The sequence below is a fragment of the Pelobates fuscus genome, chromosome 10, assembly GCF_036172605.1.
Source record: "Pelobates fuscus isolate aPelFus1 chromosome 10, aPelFus1.pri, whole genome shotgun sequence".
Classification (NCBI taxonomy): domain Eukaryota; kingdom Metazoa; phylum Chordata; class Amphibia; order Anura; family Pelobatidae; genus Pelobates; species Pelobates fuscus.
Window position 1 is genome coordinate 56172090 of NC_086326.1, and position 19125 is coordinate 56191214.

The following is a 19125-nucleotide window of genomic DNA, read 5'->3' on the forward strand; positions in this document are numbered from 1 at the left end:
GTTTAACACACCCATTACATGGAGCCTAAAATTCTATCTCAGTGCTATTTACTGTAGAGTCAAAATACAGCTCTCCAGTTCAGGTTTTTTTTGTTTTTTTATTGTTTGTTTTTTATATTGTTTGTTTTTTTAAGTTTCTAAAATGAGGAGTTCACATCACACCCTAATGGTCAGTGTAGAACCGCCATGACCATATCTTAAGAGGTGAGCACTGGTGAATGGAAATTCATCCCTGACAGCTTTTGTAGCGATAATAGAAATCTGTCTCTATTAAACCTAATTTTTTTCTGTCTCTTTTTGTATGTTTATATATTACTATATACTCTAAGGGGCAGTTTGGCAGCAGTGGGTTCACCTCCTATTTAATTTCCAGGCACTGCAATCACCCAAGTCATTTTTTTGTGTGATGGATTTAAAGAAGGACAGCTCACCAATAAGTTCTTATTTTCTCCTAATACAAAGAGATGTGCAGCGACACTTCAAAAACAATAAAGATCAAATTACATGAGAGTCACTGCATGCGCTGCCAGCCTGTCCGATCCCAGAAGTCATGCAGCAGGAGGATGTTTGCCGTGAATTTTAAGTTTTAGGTTAACATTTGAATGTAAAGCTAAAAAAAATCTGGGTAAAATGCAGACAGAAAACACAGAAGAAAACTCACAATGTTGCCTGTGTCAAAACAGTACTTAAAGGAACTTCAGTGAAATATTCACTCATCGCCATTAGTTACTGCGCTTCAAAGAAAAGACTTTGGCCACACAAGAAATTGCCTTGCTTGGCACATTGCATCTAAGTAATCGTTTTTACTAAAAGACAACAAGCAGAGGTGACATGATGTAGCACTCCGTTAAAAAAATTAAATAAAGTCTTGTGAAGCAATGAGTAAATATTTACAATTTTTCGTTCACGGAGTTCCTTAATCTTTTGAGTGGTTTCCTGTTGTTTTTTCACCAAAATGGCTTACGACTCACAGACATAACACACACACACACACTTTTAATTCTTATATATTGAATGCACATTTTGTAACCAGATACATTGTATGCCAAAATACAAAAAATAACAAGAACTCCAATACTTACTTTGTTTAAAACCTAGGTACGGTATCCTCTCAATTGGTGTTTTTCGTTCTTTCATATATTTATATAATGCCACCAAAAACGCCTGTTCTTCCGCTTTGCACTCCCCTGTTTTGCATCCATTCCCTGTAGCTGCCTTTGGTTTATCGTCAATAGACCCCTTCTTGCAGTTGCTAATTGAAGTCTTTGTTTTTGATAAGGTTGTCTTAATTTCACATTTTACCTGGAAGGAATTGCACATGAGAGTACAGCTGACCAAGCATAACCATTTACAGGTGTTATCCATCAAAGCTTTCTGTTTGTCACATCTTGGTATATTGCTCATCAAGCAAGTTATTGATTTCACAGAGCGATAAATAAACCCCACAGAAAATAAGATAACACATTTCATTTACATCACTCATTATGCAGTAAACTATAGCAAAAATATATTTTGCCATCGTTTTTGACATATCTTGATGAAGACCCCGCAGGGGCCATGTATTAGTAAAGTTGTTTTTGGAAGTTCTTTGAGTGCTGCCAATTTGTACGATACACTAACAAAAGCACATTTACTGAAGGTCATCTGGTGAATTTCGAGCTAGCCAAGGGAGTACGTTTTAGTTTGCACACACTGTGTGCTTTATAAAACCATATATTCCTGCTCATAATGTCTAAAGTACTTGTACAGCTCTAAAAAAAAAAGCATTTCTTTGCTTTAAAAGACAGTGTCTTTTTCAAGTTGTATCAATATTTTAAATACTTTACATTTTTTTTATTAAACAAATATTCTACAATAAACATTTAACTCATTTAGTGTGCAGTTTTTAGGTAAATGCTGTTTTGTTATCTATTGGTATATCTTGTTTTATCCTCTATTTTTCAGCAAGTCATTTATTAAAGAGGTTCTCTCAGCGCTACAGTCCACTGTAGTGGTTATGGTGCCAGCATGCCGCTACTGCTGCCCCTTGGTTCTTTGTGAAAAAGTTTTTAGCTATTTGCCACAAACAGTGCTTGTGAGTGCCCATGGCACGCCCAGCCACTTACGTATTAACAATATGCAGAGCCGAGGTGCAAACAAGGACATGACGTCACTACAACCACTACAAATATCTGTAGCAACATTAGTGCTTAGAGCGTCCTTTAATTACACAAAATGGCACAAAGCAACAACTCAATTTTAAAATGAGACTGTTTTTCAATTTATCAAACTTGGACTATCAAACCACAAGGGGGTGTCCAGTTTGACCAAATTGACAGGCATGTACACAGTAAAAATTACACTGATTTTTCCCAGCATCATGTCTTTTCCTCTTCCTTTCTACAAACACCTTTCTCTGAACATGAAAATAGTATATTTATCATCTGGCATAAAACGTGCATGTTCTATATTAATTTCAACATAGAAGAGGACCCTTGCAACACGCACTCCCCGTGGACACTGCCAAGTCAAATGCAAGCTGCCGAGCTTTTGAGCTGCAGTAAATTATTCAAACTATTAATGAAGTTCTTTACCGAGATCATCTTCTGGTTAACCTTTAATATATTTGTTCTAAGGAACATGTTAAGCAGCGGAATGCACCATCATCTTTATTTCCTAAATGGAAATTTGTTCAAGCAACCTATTATGTCACCAGAAGCTCAGTCTAACAGTGCATGACACGAAAAACAACCTTGTCCTAGTTAATGCTTTAATACTTTGGACAAAAACCAATCCAGTATCAACGAGCGCAATATCCTATTATAAAATATATATATATAGATAGATATAGATATTTATTTATAACTTATAATAACTCATTGACATGTCTTGATAACGGGGTCAAAACATTGATTTTGTTGGACATGTATAAGTAATGCATATTTTTGGAAGTCCTCTAAATGCTGCCAATTTCTTATTTTTATTTACATTAGCGTGGGTTAGCATATCGGTATTTTGCTGGTTATTTGTACTTTGTCGAGTGCTGGATATTGATCGATAGATCTGTATGTCTGTCTGTCTGTCTGTCTGTCTGTCTATCTATATATAAAATCTCCCAAACTAAATAGAAATTATGGATGCCACCTGGATGGCCTAGCCAGAACCGGTTTTGCAAAACAATACAAATGCTGCTATTTAAAGATAAGACTGCCATAACGGCGACGGCCCGTGCACTTTTACAAACTTAAATGACAAAGTCCAGGCACATAAAGCACTTCAGTAGGTTCAGTTGCTTTATATGTCTGTACTGTGCCTATAACATTCCTTATACAATTCTGTCCTACATGCTTAAATACATTAATGCATTCAAACAAAGCAACATTAAAAAAAAATTGCAAACTTCAAGCCATAAATAGCCACACTGGGTCTATAGCAGAAATGGACAATTCTACGACGTTGGCCTTAACTTTGAAGTTTGGTTTTCAATTCTTTACACTAAATTATTTAGTTTGGGGAAAAGACTAATAAACAGAGGTTTATTCATCAAGCTGTGACATTTAGTGAATTGAAATATAAATAGTAAATTATAGACACTAATATTTGATTTAATTTGATTAAAGTCTCCCAAGTAACATACTCACAGTTTGACCATTTCAACGTATATTTGGAAACTCAGATTGAAATTCACTACAATTTGGTGTTTAGTGAATAAACCCCCTTTGGTTTATGGTCAATAGACGATCAATAGGCTTGTGGATTTGTATATATTGTCTATGGTGCAACCAGGGATATGATGTAGACAACCTGATGCTGGGTCCATTGAGTGACCACTCAGAAGAGCAGTCTAATCTCCGCAAATACTGCAGAGCTATCCCTCTATACAGCAGAATTAAACTGAAAACAGGTTTTTTTAAGGGGGGTGGGAGGGGTTGTTGTTTTTTTTTTTTTTCAAAATGTATGTTTTTTTACTCTTATGTCACTCTGATGTCATATCCTGTGATGGCATGCATATATAATGAATTATGCAAATTAGCATGCCCAGTATGTTTTTCCAAGAAAGGTGGCAACTCTAATTCTTCATCTGAGGAACAGAGGAACAATAAACAGTCACAAGGCAGTGGAATGGAATGTTGAGTCTAAAAGATTACCTTGGCAACAGTTTTGCCATCGCAAATATTGGATGAATCTTTACCATTACCATTTACAGAGTCTCTTCTTTGTGAGCAAGGCCTCTTTTTGCGCGGTCTGCCTTTAAGATTTGGAGCTGAAAAGAAATAAAAACTTATTAATATCTGCTTCAAATAAAGCAGCAATTCACACTAGTTTTAGTATATGCTATGGCTGTAACGTAACAGTTTCCAAGCAAAATCTCATTTTTTCCCTCCCCTTTTAATAAACAAAATCGTATTCAATAGCCCTTCACAGATTTTACCTTTTCCAAAACATCTAGTTTGATGGATATTTGCAAATACATTACTGCAACTAAAGCATGGAAATTATGTTTCATGCGTAAATGTTTTTGCAGCATTTCTCACTTTTTATAATTGTTAGTATGAAATTGCGAATATCATATAGTCACACCAGGGTAATATTTAAAGTGGTAAGGCCATTTGTGGAGACTTTGCATTTTTTTCCCGAAACACCGTACAAGGTGGCATGTCCACTTTGGTGGAGATGGCCGATAGGGCTGTAGACAGATAAATATATTTACCACAGACTGTCCCTCATCGACGTGGCCAAAGTCTTCCTGCCATGCATCTTTGGCTTTTGGCAACTTCATCTGCTACGAGCCATCATTGTGTACAAGAGTACAAGAGTACAAAATGGAGTTTATGGATGGTCAAGCGAGACCACGAGATCTTCCATAGATAATCTTACACTTGTGCAATAGGAAGTCATATGCATCTAACGCAAATTGCATAAGATGGTGCCTGTTGCCATCAGACGACAAACAGCAGATTGAAAATGGCAGCAGAAACTTTTTTTTTCCAAAAGACTGTCAATTATCACATTTATATATTTTGTTTGAGACGGAGTTTGAAAGAATGTCATAAAGATTCTCAACTAACGGGTTTTAAGTAGCATAGTCACCCGTACAGATTTTCTTGTAATTTATGCATAACACACATGGGTGGCAACAAAAAAATCTGATTAAAACCTTCAATATATGTTTAGTCTAGTACTGAATAGGGCTAGAAGGAGTTGAGCCACTTCCACCTCACTTCTGTATTCTTAACCATGTGCCAGAAAACAAAATGGGCCTCTGCATAAAAAAAAATCTAGGGATAGCTGACACCACAGGGATCTTCTACCGCATGATAATTTAATCACCAGATTTTGACATAGATTTAATATTTTTTGGGTAAGCTTAAGAAAAGATTTTCATATTTCTGTATAACTTTTCAAATGCTTTTTTTCACCAATTATTAAAATATCTAAAATTCATTATGTATAAAATATATCAAAAATACTTAAATGTCAAAATATATTTTTAAAAATATTAATCATTTTAAAACTTTATCCAAAAATATGAAAACATTTGAAAGGCTTTCCTTAAAAAACATTAAAATTGAGGCATTCATTTGATCGAAAATCTACAACACAATCTTCGAGTGGATGTCAAGGACTACACATGTTAGCGATTTATGGCTGATAGAAAATGGATGGCATGCAGGCCAAAACAGCTTGCTGCCTCTCCAAAGCTATTGAAAAAGCCACTTTTGATCAAAGCAGGCATTATTTTGCCTTAAATCAGAACAGCCACATCTCAGATTTATGTACAGCCCAATAGATAAGTAAAAAATTATCTATGTGTTGTGTTGTTTTAAAATTTTGAAATATATATATTTTTTTAACATTAACCTTTTAACTTGCCGGCTTTTCTGGAAGTGTTAAGTGTGAGCAATTGTTAAATTACATTTGTAGGAAAAGGTAATGTTCAGTATAACTTTATAACTATATAAATAAGATGCCTGGCAGGAAGCATCATGCTTCTCAATAAAACTTAAGCAACACAACTGATCATATTGCTTGTTAAGTAATGCATATGCCAAGACAATATTGATTTACTTAGCGTATATACTCGAGTATAAGCTGACCCGAATATAAGCCGAGGCCCCTAGTTTTACCCAAAAAAACTGGGAAAACTTATTGACTCGCGTATTAAACTAGGGTGGGAAATGTAGCAGCTACTGGTAAATTTCTAAATAAAATTAGATCCTAAAAAAAATATATTAATTGAATATTTATTTGCAGTGTGTGTATATGAGTGCAGTGTGTGTATGAGTGCAGTGTGTGTGTATGAGTGCAGTGTGTGTGTATGAGTGCAGTGTGTGTGTGTGAATGCAGTGTGTGTGTGTATGAGTGCAGTGTGTGTGTGTGTGTGATGCAGAGTGTGATGCAGAGCCTTGGTGGGGGTGGGCATTTTTATTATTTATTTTATTATTATTTTAATAATTTACTTTTGGTTAAATATTTTTTTTTTATTATTATTATTTATATTTTTATAATTTTTTTCGTCCCCCCTCCCTGCTTGATACATGGCAGGGAGGGGGGCTCTCCTTCCCTGGTGGTCCAGTGGTATTGGCAGTTCAGTGGGGGGGAAGGGGCTGGCTGAGAGTTTACTTACCTCTCCTGCAGCTCCTTTCAGCTCCCTTCTCCTCCACGCCGGTCCGTGCAGCTCCTCTGTCAGCTTACACTGTAAGTCTCTTGAGAGCCGCACTATGACCCCGTGGCTCTCGCGAGACTTACACTGGGAGCTGACCGAGGTGCTGAACGGACCGGCGCGGAGGAGAAGGGAGCTGACAGGAGTTGCAGGAGAGGTAAGTAAGAGCTCTGCAGCCCCCACAGGCCCCTGTCTGTATTATGGCAATGTAAATTGCCATAATACAGACACTGACTCGAGTATACGCCGAGTTGGGGGTTTTCAGCACAAAAAATGTGCTGAAAAACTCGGCTTATACTCGAGTATATACGGTATATGGTTTTTATATTCAGAACTAAATTAAAAAAAAAAGAGGAAAATAAATTTTAAAAAGCGACAGATAAATATAGTAACAGCAGTACAAACATATATACAACAAAAGATAACCAACCTCAGCATTTTTTAAATTAAACAAATACTATAGTCGCCAAAACAACTTTAGCTTCATGAAACAGCTTTGGTGTATAGATCATGCCCCTGAAGGCTCACTGGTCAATTCTCTGCCATTTATGAGTAAAATAACTTTGTTTATACAGTCTAGTCACACCTCCCTGCATGTGACTTGCACAGCCTTCCTAAACACTTCCTGTAGTGAAGTGTAATTATTACACTTTCTTTTTAATTGAGAATTTCTGATCGCCTGCTCTTTTAATAGCTTGATAGTCCCTGCAGGAACCTCCTGTATGTAATTAAAGCTCAATTTACAGAGAGGGAGATAAAAAAAATTAAAGTAAGTTACATCTGATTGAAAATGAAAGCCTTTTTGTTTTCTTGCAGTCACAGCCAGGAGAGGTCTTTCCATAGCTGTATAAACAAAAAACAAAAGTGATTTAACTCCTCAATGGCCAAGAATGGAGCCATGAGACTGCAGGGACATGATCTATACACAAAAACGGTTTCATTAAGCTAAAGTTGTTTTGGTGACTATAGTGTCCCTTTAATTTTATATTTATACTGGAGACCTATGGTGTATATATATATTTAATACAAAATGATTTTAAAAAGTTGATGGTAATATCTTAATATTAGAAATGTTGGGCAATTAACTACATTTGAGTGTTGGAAGACAATACTGCACATTTTATAAAGATAATACGGTAATTCAAAATCTAATCCTATTTATTTGTGTGCATGGAGGGGCACAGTCCCCCCCCCCCCCCCCCCACCCTTTTTTTAAATTTCTTGCCTTAAATAGTCTGTAGGGATTATGTGACTGGCTGCTGTGTCACCTCGCCATCATTTTGGAGGTATATTTCTGGCCAATCCACATCTGATGATAGCTATTACGATCTCACATAATTTGACATCACGTAATTTACAATTATCACGTATGAATAATGTAATGCTTACAATTTGTTACCTAAAAAGGTCATGCACTTGGTGGTGTCTCGGATTCAATTGGAGGTCAGTTTAAGTCTAAGGCATATTAAACAACTGACAGTAAATTACATCACCAAAGCAGTACTAAGCATAGAATATGAGAACAAATATATGTATAACAAATATAAATTACAAGATGTGTTTCCCTAAATGCTGGGTCTTGGTGAAGGGACAATCAACAGTCAAAACGTCGACTATTCTGCATCACATTTTGATGTAGGAAAACAAAACTACAAGCCACTAGAGTGACATTTCATCTTTGATCTACAATCAACCTTCAAGGTACATTAACATGTCACTATTTAACAAATACAATATTTATTATAAAATAGATCACTGATGGTTAACACATACAAACTAAAGTTAAAGAAGGTGGTTAAAAAGTGCTTATACAGCAGATATATTTGCAATAACATTGCAAACAATTAAAACAATGTTCACGCTTTCTTCACTGGAACAGTTAAACAATAATCTTGGCTTAACAACATACACATTGAAAACAAGATCCACAAGACCTGATAATACAATATTCAAAAGTCAAGTAAACTTTCTAAGGATGGTGAGTCTGAGCAAGAACTGGGACACTGTACATAAAAGCAGTATTATCTGTAGAGTGTGTAAGTCCAACTGATGTCTAGTATTGAGTGGCTTTGAATTTATAGAACTTTTATGGTGTTTCCAGCACAGTCCCAGTATGTAACTATCAGATTTGATCACATCCTTTAAAGGGACACTATAGTCACCAAAACAACTTTAGCTTAATGAAGTAGTTTTGGTGTATAGATCATGCTTCTACAGTCTCACTGCTCAATTCTCTGCCATTTAGGAGTTAAATGAACACTCCAGGTACCATAACAACATCATCTAAATGATAGATGACTAAGGCCTTTGTTTATAAGCTTTTCAAATGATTCAGTACGATCCGAAAACCTTTCCGATTTTACTGTAGAATTCGCCATTAAAGTCAAGGGATATTTTTCTAGATATATCATTTGGAAAACATTTATAACAGTATTTAATCATTTGGAAATCTTATTAAATCGAGACAACCAAATCATTTTAGCCAGAGTCACCATAAATGCAAGCACCTTCCTTATTGAAAATAAACAGGGTCACACTGCTTGATGCAAACATGGTTCCCATTATAATTCCCCACTTTTGATTAAGAGAAACGAAAAAAATATATATATATTAAACCCGTCTAAATAAAAATCTGGTATGAGTCTAATTTGTCAAGCTTGTGATCATTGACAATCGTTAGACTTGTGAACTGCTAAAATACTTGTGAACCACTTTGACCGAAATGAAAACATTTTCGGCATGGCAGAATTTCGGCCAGACAGCAGTTCAGTTCAACCAAATTTTGTTGATAGAAGGAAAAATAGAAGGGTCAGAAAAAATAACCTATATATAATATAGTTTATAAATAAATAAATGAATGATTCACTCTGTCACTTAAACTGTGAATAAACATTTAATGGATGTCCATTACCACTAAGGAGTCATCTTCTTTATAACAATCATTTCTTTTTTGTTCTGCCATGGGTGGAATTCCAAATTCCGAATTAAAAACATGCTCATCCATTGCGTAATTTGTTTGGTTCATGATTCAGCTATGTTTCTACTTTAAATTTGGGAATTTACACAATCACTTGATTGGCCAAAATTCGTACATATATCAAGAAAAATCTTAACCAATCATGCTCTTTTATGTTGCTGACAAAGTTACGTGGTGCTCCTTCACATTTTATATTATGAACAATTATGTCCAATGATAAAATGTATTAGAGAGAGAAATATTTTACCTACAAAGACAATTGTGTATTGTTTATCCCCAAATGTGGCTTATCTATTATCTATTTATCTAAAACATTACTACAGCTATGAGAACCATTTCTAGTTTTTGATCTTGGGTGCACTGGTGATGTAATTAAACCAAGCATGAAGACCATTTCAAGTATATAGTGTTTCTAAGTCTATAGCTGATCTAGAATGTTTCATCTGAAAAGTACATTTATTCCTTTTGAACACACACAAAAATCCCCTTGTTAGTATAAGTTACGGGCTCTGGGGTACTTCCCAAACAATAATTCACTATGGACCCATCATAAAATGATTTATTGTAAACATGTTTAGAAACAGAATATCATGACATAACTTGTCTAACAAACAATTGTGAGTATTTGTGTTCATGACTAAGTCATTTAGGAGTATAATGCTGACTTGTATTTTCTTAATTCAAAAGAAAAGGTTTAATCCTTTTACTCACTAATTCTGAATACTTTATCTTTGTTAATTGTATTTTCCAGAAACTCTATAATCCCCAGATTATGAGTCAGGCGTATAAAAATTGTTGTCCTTGCTATATTTATATATATATATTCATTCTATCTAATGTGTTACATGGAAATGTATTGTAATGAGTAAATTTGATTCTGCATACTGATATGTCAAGCAAAAGGCTAAATATACTAGTTATGCTTATTCATTATGTGAATCTAATTCAATTATTTAACATTTTCTCTCTTTATTTCATATCTCCCAATAATACAATATTGTAAGTAAGAAACATAGTGATGAAAGGAATGCTTACCATGCTATGACAAAAAAAGGATGCCGTATTTAGAGGGCTGCTGAAGTGCTCTCGGCTGGGCAAATGTTAATTTTGTACAGTGTGAGTGTGTGTAATCAAACCTCCTGACATTGGGCTCATATATTAATGGGACAGGGGCCTATTAATGGGACAATAGGCCTAGGAGTGTGTGCTAGTGACACCACACGTACCACTGGTGATGCCCAAAAAAGACCATATTCTCTGCATGAAAAGGCAGCAGGACCAACCAAAGAAGCTGTCTGGACAGCTCTATTCAGGGAAGAATATGTTCAGAATGCCTTTGGAAAGCTTTGGGCATGAGCTTAATGCCCTGATGGCATTTTACATAACACAAGTACATATTTAGATGCGCTCACACTATGTTGATTGGAGGGAATAAATCTGGTATCCCTAGTCTCCAGATGCAAGGATGCCAGGGAACTAACCCAAAACAGTGGGGACAGAAACTGGAATTAAAAACAATTCAGCCAAACTGGAATAATTGAGAGTTTTTCTCTGGCGTTCACTGAAGTGGAACAGTGGAGAGCAGACCAATGTTGGTTGGACAGGGTTCTCAAACTGGTGAAATATTGTCAAATCTCAGATAGTTAGGGGTGTGCTATACTGTGTGTATATACTTTTATAAATTATTTAGTGATGTGTCAACACTTCCTGCAGCTCAGTACAGTAGAACATCAACCCCGGAGTGCTATAATCTCCCAACTATTGTGTCAATTCCGTATAGAATTAGCAATCAGTGATTTCTCGGTTACAACTGATGAAAACAATTTAATCTAGGTTGGATAAATAAACTAGCATCAATGGAGACCCCTGTGCATATGATGGCCAACCCTGAGGCAGACTAAAGATTATTTCCCAGAGACCCCGCCAATTCCAACATTAGACACCCTAACTATGCATTGCTGTTTAGTACAGGTTTGTCTTTTTATGTTATTATTTTGATTATGTTGGTATATTTTTTATGTACTATTTACTGGTAACTTTGTAAAAAAGCTAATACATTTGGAAAAAAATAACACAAAAAAAGTATAATTTTGTGCAAGTTAACAAAAAAAAGGAACCTAGACCTTTTCAATCCTGTCCACAGACTCTTTGAGGTTAAAAGCATATTTGGAAACAAATGGATTGTTAACACCCATTAACTAACCTTTAATTAATCGTGACTGATGCAAATTACAAGTAAACAGCGGCATGTTTCACTGGAAGAAATAATGTATAATAAAATATGATTCTGGTGGCCATTGCTCTTGCAGACCCATTTAAGAAAATGTGACTGTCCAGATTCAAAGTTTCACCAGATTAAAACTGTTATAACTCCCAACGATGTAAGCTGTGTACAAAGGCTATGGATTCATGATTCTAATCAACAAACACATTTTATTTTGCAATGGTTGTATTTTTTTTCTAATTGTACTCCATCTTGCTCTACTATATTATATATCTCCACACACATGCATTACGCACACACCATTTAATCTGCACTTATAATCTTCCAAACATATTACACAAGCTATAAAGCACGCAACAAAGGTGCAGACAACATATATTGCATCATTCCTGCTCTTCTTGACTCAAGGCTTTGACTGATAGAATATAAACCCCATGTAATACAATGCTGACACTGTTGCTTATAACCGCTGAAATTCTGCAGAAAAAAATAAAAACTAAGATGAATTGAATTACCTTTCTCCAAATATGCTACACATGAATTTCCTTGGAATGTAAACACACAAAAAAAAAAAAACAGTACTTTAATTTGTAGATCAATATGATAAGTTGTTTCCTACTAAACTATGGTATGCTGGTCAGGGAACATTTCTTTAACCCCTTAAGGACACATGACGTGTGTGACATGTCATGATTCCCTTTTATTCCAGAAGTTTGGTCCTTAAGGGGTTAAAAGCAAAACCCCCCCCGCACCACCCCATACACACACACACACAAACACACATATTTTATGCACTATGTAGATCAGGGGTAGGCAACCTTCAGCACTACAGATGTGGACTACATCCCCCCTGATACTTTGCTAGCATTATGGCTATTAGAGCATTATGGGAGATGTAGTCCACAACATCACGAATGCCGAAGGTTGCCTACACCGATATACACAATACAGTTAAGTCAAAAATATATTTAAAAAAAACTATTCAACTTTAATGTTCTTAAGAAAATTTCTGTTTAGTGGGTGCTATCTGCCTTTGAGCAACAACAGTTCCAATTCTTTTGATCTGTTCTAGCCCTATTATTCCTGGCTCTGTCTGCAGCACTGGGGGCTAGACTTATTCTATGGTCATTGCTGTGCTTCACCTGAGACTGATCATTCATCTGCTGGGTATATAAACCGTCCCTCCCTGAGAACACAATCAAGTCTTTGATCCTGGTTTATGTGTTAATTTCCTGTTTTCAAGTCTCCCGAACTTGTACTCCATATTGACCACAGCTTCTGACTTTGTTTATCCTGACCTCTGACATCCCTTGACTTTGGCTACACTTTGTTTATCCTGATCTCTGGCATCCTTTGACTTCAGCTACCCCTCGACTATCCTGCTGTTTGCTTCCTTGTCGGTACTACTTTGGAATCACCTTTTCTGCAAAGCCCCCATGCACAGATTCACAGTCCAGGTGGCTTCTTACCTGGTCACCTTGGACTGTGTCTATCTGCAAGGGTGAGCAATCATATCTGCGCTACAGACTCCAACCTCAGATAAGATCCCTGACAACTATGAAGTCACATCTTATCCCATAAATCTCTGTGCAGTAAGAATCTATGGGATATGTAGTTTCTCCGCCCACAGCAGTTCCCCAAACTGGCTTAAAGATCGTAATTATCAGGGTTAATCACTAATGTGAGAATTGTCAGGAATTCAAAGTGGATTTCAAATTTAATGGCCAAGTAGCCAAATTGGAAGCTTAGCTGACTTCGAAACATTCTGAAGTATGGTTATATTGGCATTAAATTTGAAATTCTCTTTTGATTCACTTTGGATTCAATAATTCTCTCTTTAGTAATTAGCACTGCATGTATTCATCTATCTAAAGAAATACCATTGTGATAGTCTTAAATCTCACGGGCCTATTCTTTTACTCTATCAAAAATGGCTTATAACACAATTCCAGAGGGATTAGTTATTTTTATATCGGTACATAAAATGATAGTCATCATAAAACAATGAAAATTAATCAGAGTGTTAAACTTAGTCTTGATAATTAGCTGATGGATTCATGGCCAATAAAATACAAATCCAATACAACAGAATAATAAAAATCCAATAATCTGTAGTAAAGCATGATGGTGATGCTAGATATGACGAGTCTGGCAAGCTGTAGCAACTCAGTAGGAAATGTAAAGTTACTCTCAAGAAATTGATACGTATTCTTGGCAGCGAAATGATTCCATATGTCTACAGTTTTTTGTTCTATCCAAATATAAAGCAATAAAACTAAGACAATTACAAGAACATCTACATTTATCAAACTGCGCGTGAAGTCTGAGAATATGTCCAAAATAAAACAAAAATTTAGCAAAAAAAAGTGAGGTAGCAAGAATGTACACTTCTCTGTAAAGGTACTTTATCTCTTAATCATTTCCCAACCTACAGGATAGATATTGTTTTACATTGAAAAACAGACATATGAACAAAAATCTATGTACGGCAGATGTTTAGTGTTAGCCAGGACACTATACTAGATGTAGACAAAATGTTCTTTTTACATTTTGGAATCAGTTTGGGGAATTCCATTACCACAAATTCACACATAACCGTAGATTTCAACCACACAGAAGATTGTATTAGAACATTTTGTTTAATGATCAACAAAACGACAGTATGCGACAAAAATAATGATATTTATCCTTTTACGAAAATATTTCAAACTGTGTAAAAAAGATTTAAATTAAGGGGCATTGTATAACTTAAAACATTTTATCATCCAATCTTTCTATAAAAGATAAAAAAAAAAATCAGTGTTGGATTAAAAATATGTAAGTTCACATCATTTTATGTTTACGTATCCCTGAACTGCGGTCATTTTATTAAACTGCAGTTTTATCCTAATTTAATGTTCTAGTTGCTCTTCAATGGTTTTATAAAATTGTTGCATTGTTTATTTTTCTTTAAGAATATTTCGATAGTAAAAGGGTTACACAAGGTCACCCCAATGTAAAGTGGGTGAAAAGAGATTTATTATTAGTATATTTATATAGCGCCAACAAATTCCGTGGTGCTTTACAATGGGTGGACTAACAAACATGTAAATGTAAACAGACAAGTTTGACCCAGAGAAACAGAGGGCTTGAGGGCCCTACTCAATGAGCTTACATTCTAGCGGGAGTGGGGTAAAGTGACACGAAGGGTGAGGGAAGTATTAGGGAAGTAGATTGGTAGAATAGTATTCAATGAAGACTTAATGTGGGATTTTTGTTTTTTTTATTAACATGTAGCTCTGTCATAGGTAACACTGTATTTGGCACATGTTGAAAGAACCAAAAAGCATAACATATAGAACTCTGTATGTGCAGACATTTTTAATAGGCATGGTCTTCTTTAATCAAATATGAAGCAAAACGCATCATCAATATGTGCGGGAGCAGGCAGAGCATATGTAAATTATCCAGAAGGAGTTCAGTGTGGTGTTTGAAGTCTATCCGCATACTTTTCCTATGTACTGCCCAGAACGTTTTATCTCTATTTTATGGATGCTGAAGTGTAGCCACTTTTATTTGGTTTTGTTAGGAATTGTTATATATTGTTATTTATTTCTACCAGCATTTGGCTTCCTCTCCTCCCTATTTCCTAACTTGCAAGCATAAGAGGACACAGAGTTACGAGATAGAGCTCTGGCTGATTGGTGATACCATGGTTTACAAGATCGAAGCCTTTGTTTCTGCCCTTCATGGAGTATTTACGATCTATGTGATGCATTAAGCCAAGTTTGGGCTCTGTTTCCTGTAAGTGGCCAAACCTTCTGTTGTACTATATTATTCCAGGAGTTTTCCTACTGCGATACTAATTTTAGACCCTTTTTGATATATGTGGACAAACTATATACAGTATATCCAGTCTGCACTGTATCACATTCACATTTGGAAATAAGTATTGCTAAGTATACTTATCTCTACCATTGGTTTTTATGTGGCCTTCTTTTAGGTTACTGTTTCCATATGTGTTAGACACAGAGTTTGCCACCGGTTATCACATGTTATGTAGAAAATGAAGGGTGGAAATATGTAGATGAGCACTGACACACTCACAGAAGAAAATAATCTTGGCTACCCAAGCCATTGAGGATTGGGCAGTTTGGGATAAATGCACATAGTTAATGGAACTAATTGAAGTGATTATGGTATCAGTGGTGCAGGATGTCCTGTGTCACTGCTAAACAGCCTGAAGCCCAGGTCCTCAATTATTATATGGTGGAGGACGAGATATGTTTCAACTTGCTCCTTGCCAATTCATACAGGGTATTAGGCCAGTGATTGGCTGAGAGTGCCAATTTGATAGACTCTCAGCCTATCACTGTCCACCACACATGGTATGGAGTGAAACAAAGCATAGCTCTGCCTCTGCCATTTCATTATTGGAATCCTCACTGCAGTCTGCCGAGAACCAAACAATACTGCTAAATGGTAAGTACCCAGCACCCATGTAATCCTGAAACTGTAACTACTTCAATCAGCTGAAATGGTTGTAGTGCCTACAGTGAACTTTTAATTTAGGTAATGTAAAGCTACCAACAGGCATTCAAAGTATACTATTACTCTAACCCCTTCTGCTAGTCTATGTGGTTATTGTGCAAGGCATCAGCATGAACAAATGTTTCTTCTTGAACCCCTGTGAATTCAATAATATTGTAACGTACTTGACAAAGTTACTCCACCTCCAAAAACTTGCATCAGTGATCATGGAGCCAGGATTCAGAGCTGGCTATGCATGCCTGTTGACTGATATCCAATGTTTCTTTGTGACGAAGAAGCACTGAATTGGTGGTTCAGTCAATAGTGGTCTAGCCAAATATTACTTTATGAGAAGCATTTGATTGGACATTGCTCAACACAAACAAGTTCATCCTTGGCAGCAAAAGGGAGGATCAGGTAAGTATGTAGAACTTGGGAAAACTATTTTCAGAAATAAAATAAAAACAAAAAACAAAAAAAACAACTGCATATATTTATTAACCAAGAGCAGTCCATTAATTTGTGATCCAACAAACATGGACATTTGTTGGATCACCATCAATGGTCCAACCATACTTAAAGGAATACCACACTTCCAATCCTGTGTGAGCCCATTAAAGGGTGATTGATCTCCTCTTCATGCTTACTTTCTGTAACCAATCCTAAAGACCATAGGCCAGCATTTCCCAAACCAGTCCTCAAGACCCACCAACAATCCAGGTTTTGTTAGTATCTCCATTGGAATAAAACAGGGAAATACATACATTCTGGACTGTTGGTGGGCCATGACGACTGGTTTAGGAACCACTGCCATAGGCTATTGACCAAAAACTCTAATCTTAATACATCTGCTTAACATACGAATTAATGAATCCTAATCACAGCCATATCTTCATGGTGGATACTTAATATCAATCTGCTTTACATGATGAAAGCTTGAATGATAAAAAAAACAAAAAAAAAAACAACACAAACAACCAAAATATATACAATTCTAAAAACATTTACTAAATATTTTCTTTTTGTTTTTAGAATTGCTACGTTACTCTGCGATTTAAATAACTTGTTCTATTTCAATCGCTGACCCTTCTGTTAGATAACCATCTCCATATTTCACTCAACTGTAACTGCAAAACAAGATCAGCTGAATAAAAAAAAAAAATGTTTCCATTTCCACTTAATCTGCTGGAAGCTTTGATGTTGACCAAAGAGAGAGAGAGAGAGAAAAAAAATGTATTTAAAACGTTGCCAGCATTTTTCCACAGATGACTGGCACATAATTGTGACATGCTTGAGAATGAAAATACACAAATTATATGCAAATTGTTTTAACACCCTGGAGATGGTGACTAAATTAAAAAAATAAAGACAGCATTTCGAGCTGTTCTTGTTTATTTACAACAAAGGCAACCTTACTAATTATATGTACTGCAGGTTCCGTACATTTCCCTATGCAAATATTCAAGGATTGTTTTGCAAGTGCTTGTTATTGACAAATGTTTACAAAAGGAATTTTATCATTTTTATTATGATTTTTTTGACTTTTTTTTTTAAAAATAGTTTATATCTAAACTCTCCCTTGACCAATGCTCAAACTGAACAATATATATAGTAAATATTACAACGCTGTTAAGTAATGTATTATAGCACAAATATGCAAAGTGGATAGCCAAGCATAATTGTGTATATTAGCTCAGACCTCAATGCCAGTCGGATGTAAACACACATAATTGTTTTCTCAACTTCCAACTTTCCCTTCAATTTCCAATGAGGCTATCGTAGCAAGATAAATACACATGTAACAGTCAGACCACCAGTTTAGTATTGTAAGACCTCCAACACACGTTGTATTTTAAAAACATGATACAACGTGCTTATAACATGCATCTTCTTAGACATCAATCTTCATTTGCACCCCTATAATCGAGATGAATTACTAAATATAGCATTGATCACATTCTGACTCATTTCTTAAAGTTACCATGGCACAGCGCAAATGAAAATGACAAATCAATCACTAATTGTTAGATGCATGACATTAGGCTATGATAAAATCCTCTTGGTAGCTGCTTGTCTATGCTTGTGTGATTTCTTTTTCTCCTGAAAGCTGAGCTGTCACAACTCAAGCCACATCAGATCTCTCGTCTCTCCTAATTGTTTTTCTCTTTAAATTTGTCATGCAGCGAACGGTCAAAGCTGTTGACATGTTACACTTATATTTTAATCAGTCTGCGAATACGGAGCAATTTGGCATTCATTTAAAAAAACAAACAAACAAAAAAAAAAAACACACATTTCCAAAAGATGCTTCGTTTCCTTCTGTGTCTCAATTAAAAATAGCAAGCCAACAGTTTCAAAAAGAAAAGTAAAATCACAAAAGAACATTTAAAAGAAAAAAAAAAGCTTTTTCTGGAAAGACATCTAAAATCCCTGGGTAACATGGTCACAGTGTGTTTAAAGTTTGCCTGACGCAGCCTTCAACTATCAATAATAAAAACATGCAAATTCAAGAAACAAGATAAAAAGGGAAAAGAAAACCGTTTACCCATTCCAGTCGACTAGCATCTGTCTCATTTATATCAGTTCTCATGAATGCTACACTGCATTTGACTGGCCATTAAATCCCTGGAAGTCTCGGCTTGATGGGGATGTGAGCTTAACACAAAATGAACACTCAGAGTATCTGCTGTGTGCTTACAACTCCCCTCCCCCTAGCTACAGTAAATTATTCGTATAAACACAGGATTACATTAGTGGCCAAGAGTGGGATGA

At 35.7% G+C, this 19125-nt stretch overlaps 1 protein-coding gene across 2 annotated transcripts in view; it reads right to left on the reverse strand.

Moving 5' to 3' along the window:
- ARID5B (AT-rich interaction domain 5B) overlaps positions 1–19125 on the reverse strand; it is a 227130-nt gene that overhangs the window by 47834 nt on the left and 160171 nt on the right. The window contains exons 1-3 of one of the 2 annotated variants that reach the window (XM_063433601.1): positions 18899–19002; positions 4128–4243; positions 1083–1302 (exon numbers count right to left, since the gene is read on the reverse strand). In XM_063433601.1, coding sequence (XP_063289671.1) covers positions 1083–1302; positions 4128–4243; positions 18899–18902 — 340 coding nt within the window. In that variant the 5' untranslated portion in view covers positions 18903–19002. Of the gene's footprint in view, positions 1–1082; positions 1303–4127; positions 4244–18898; positions 19003–19125 lie in introns of those variants that run through there. The other variant, XM_063433600.1, reaches the window with a different exon arrangement.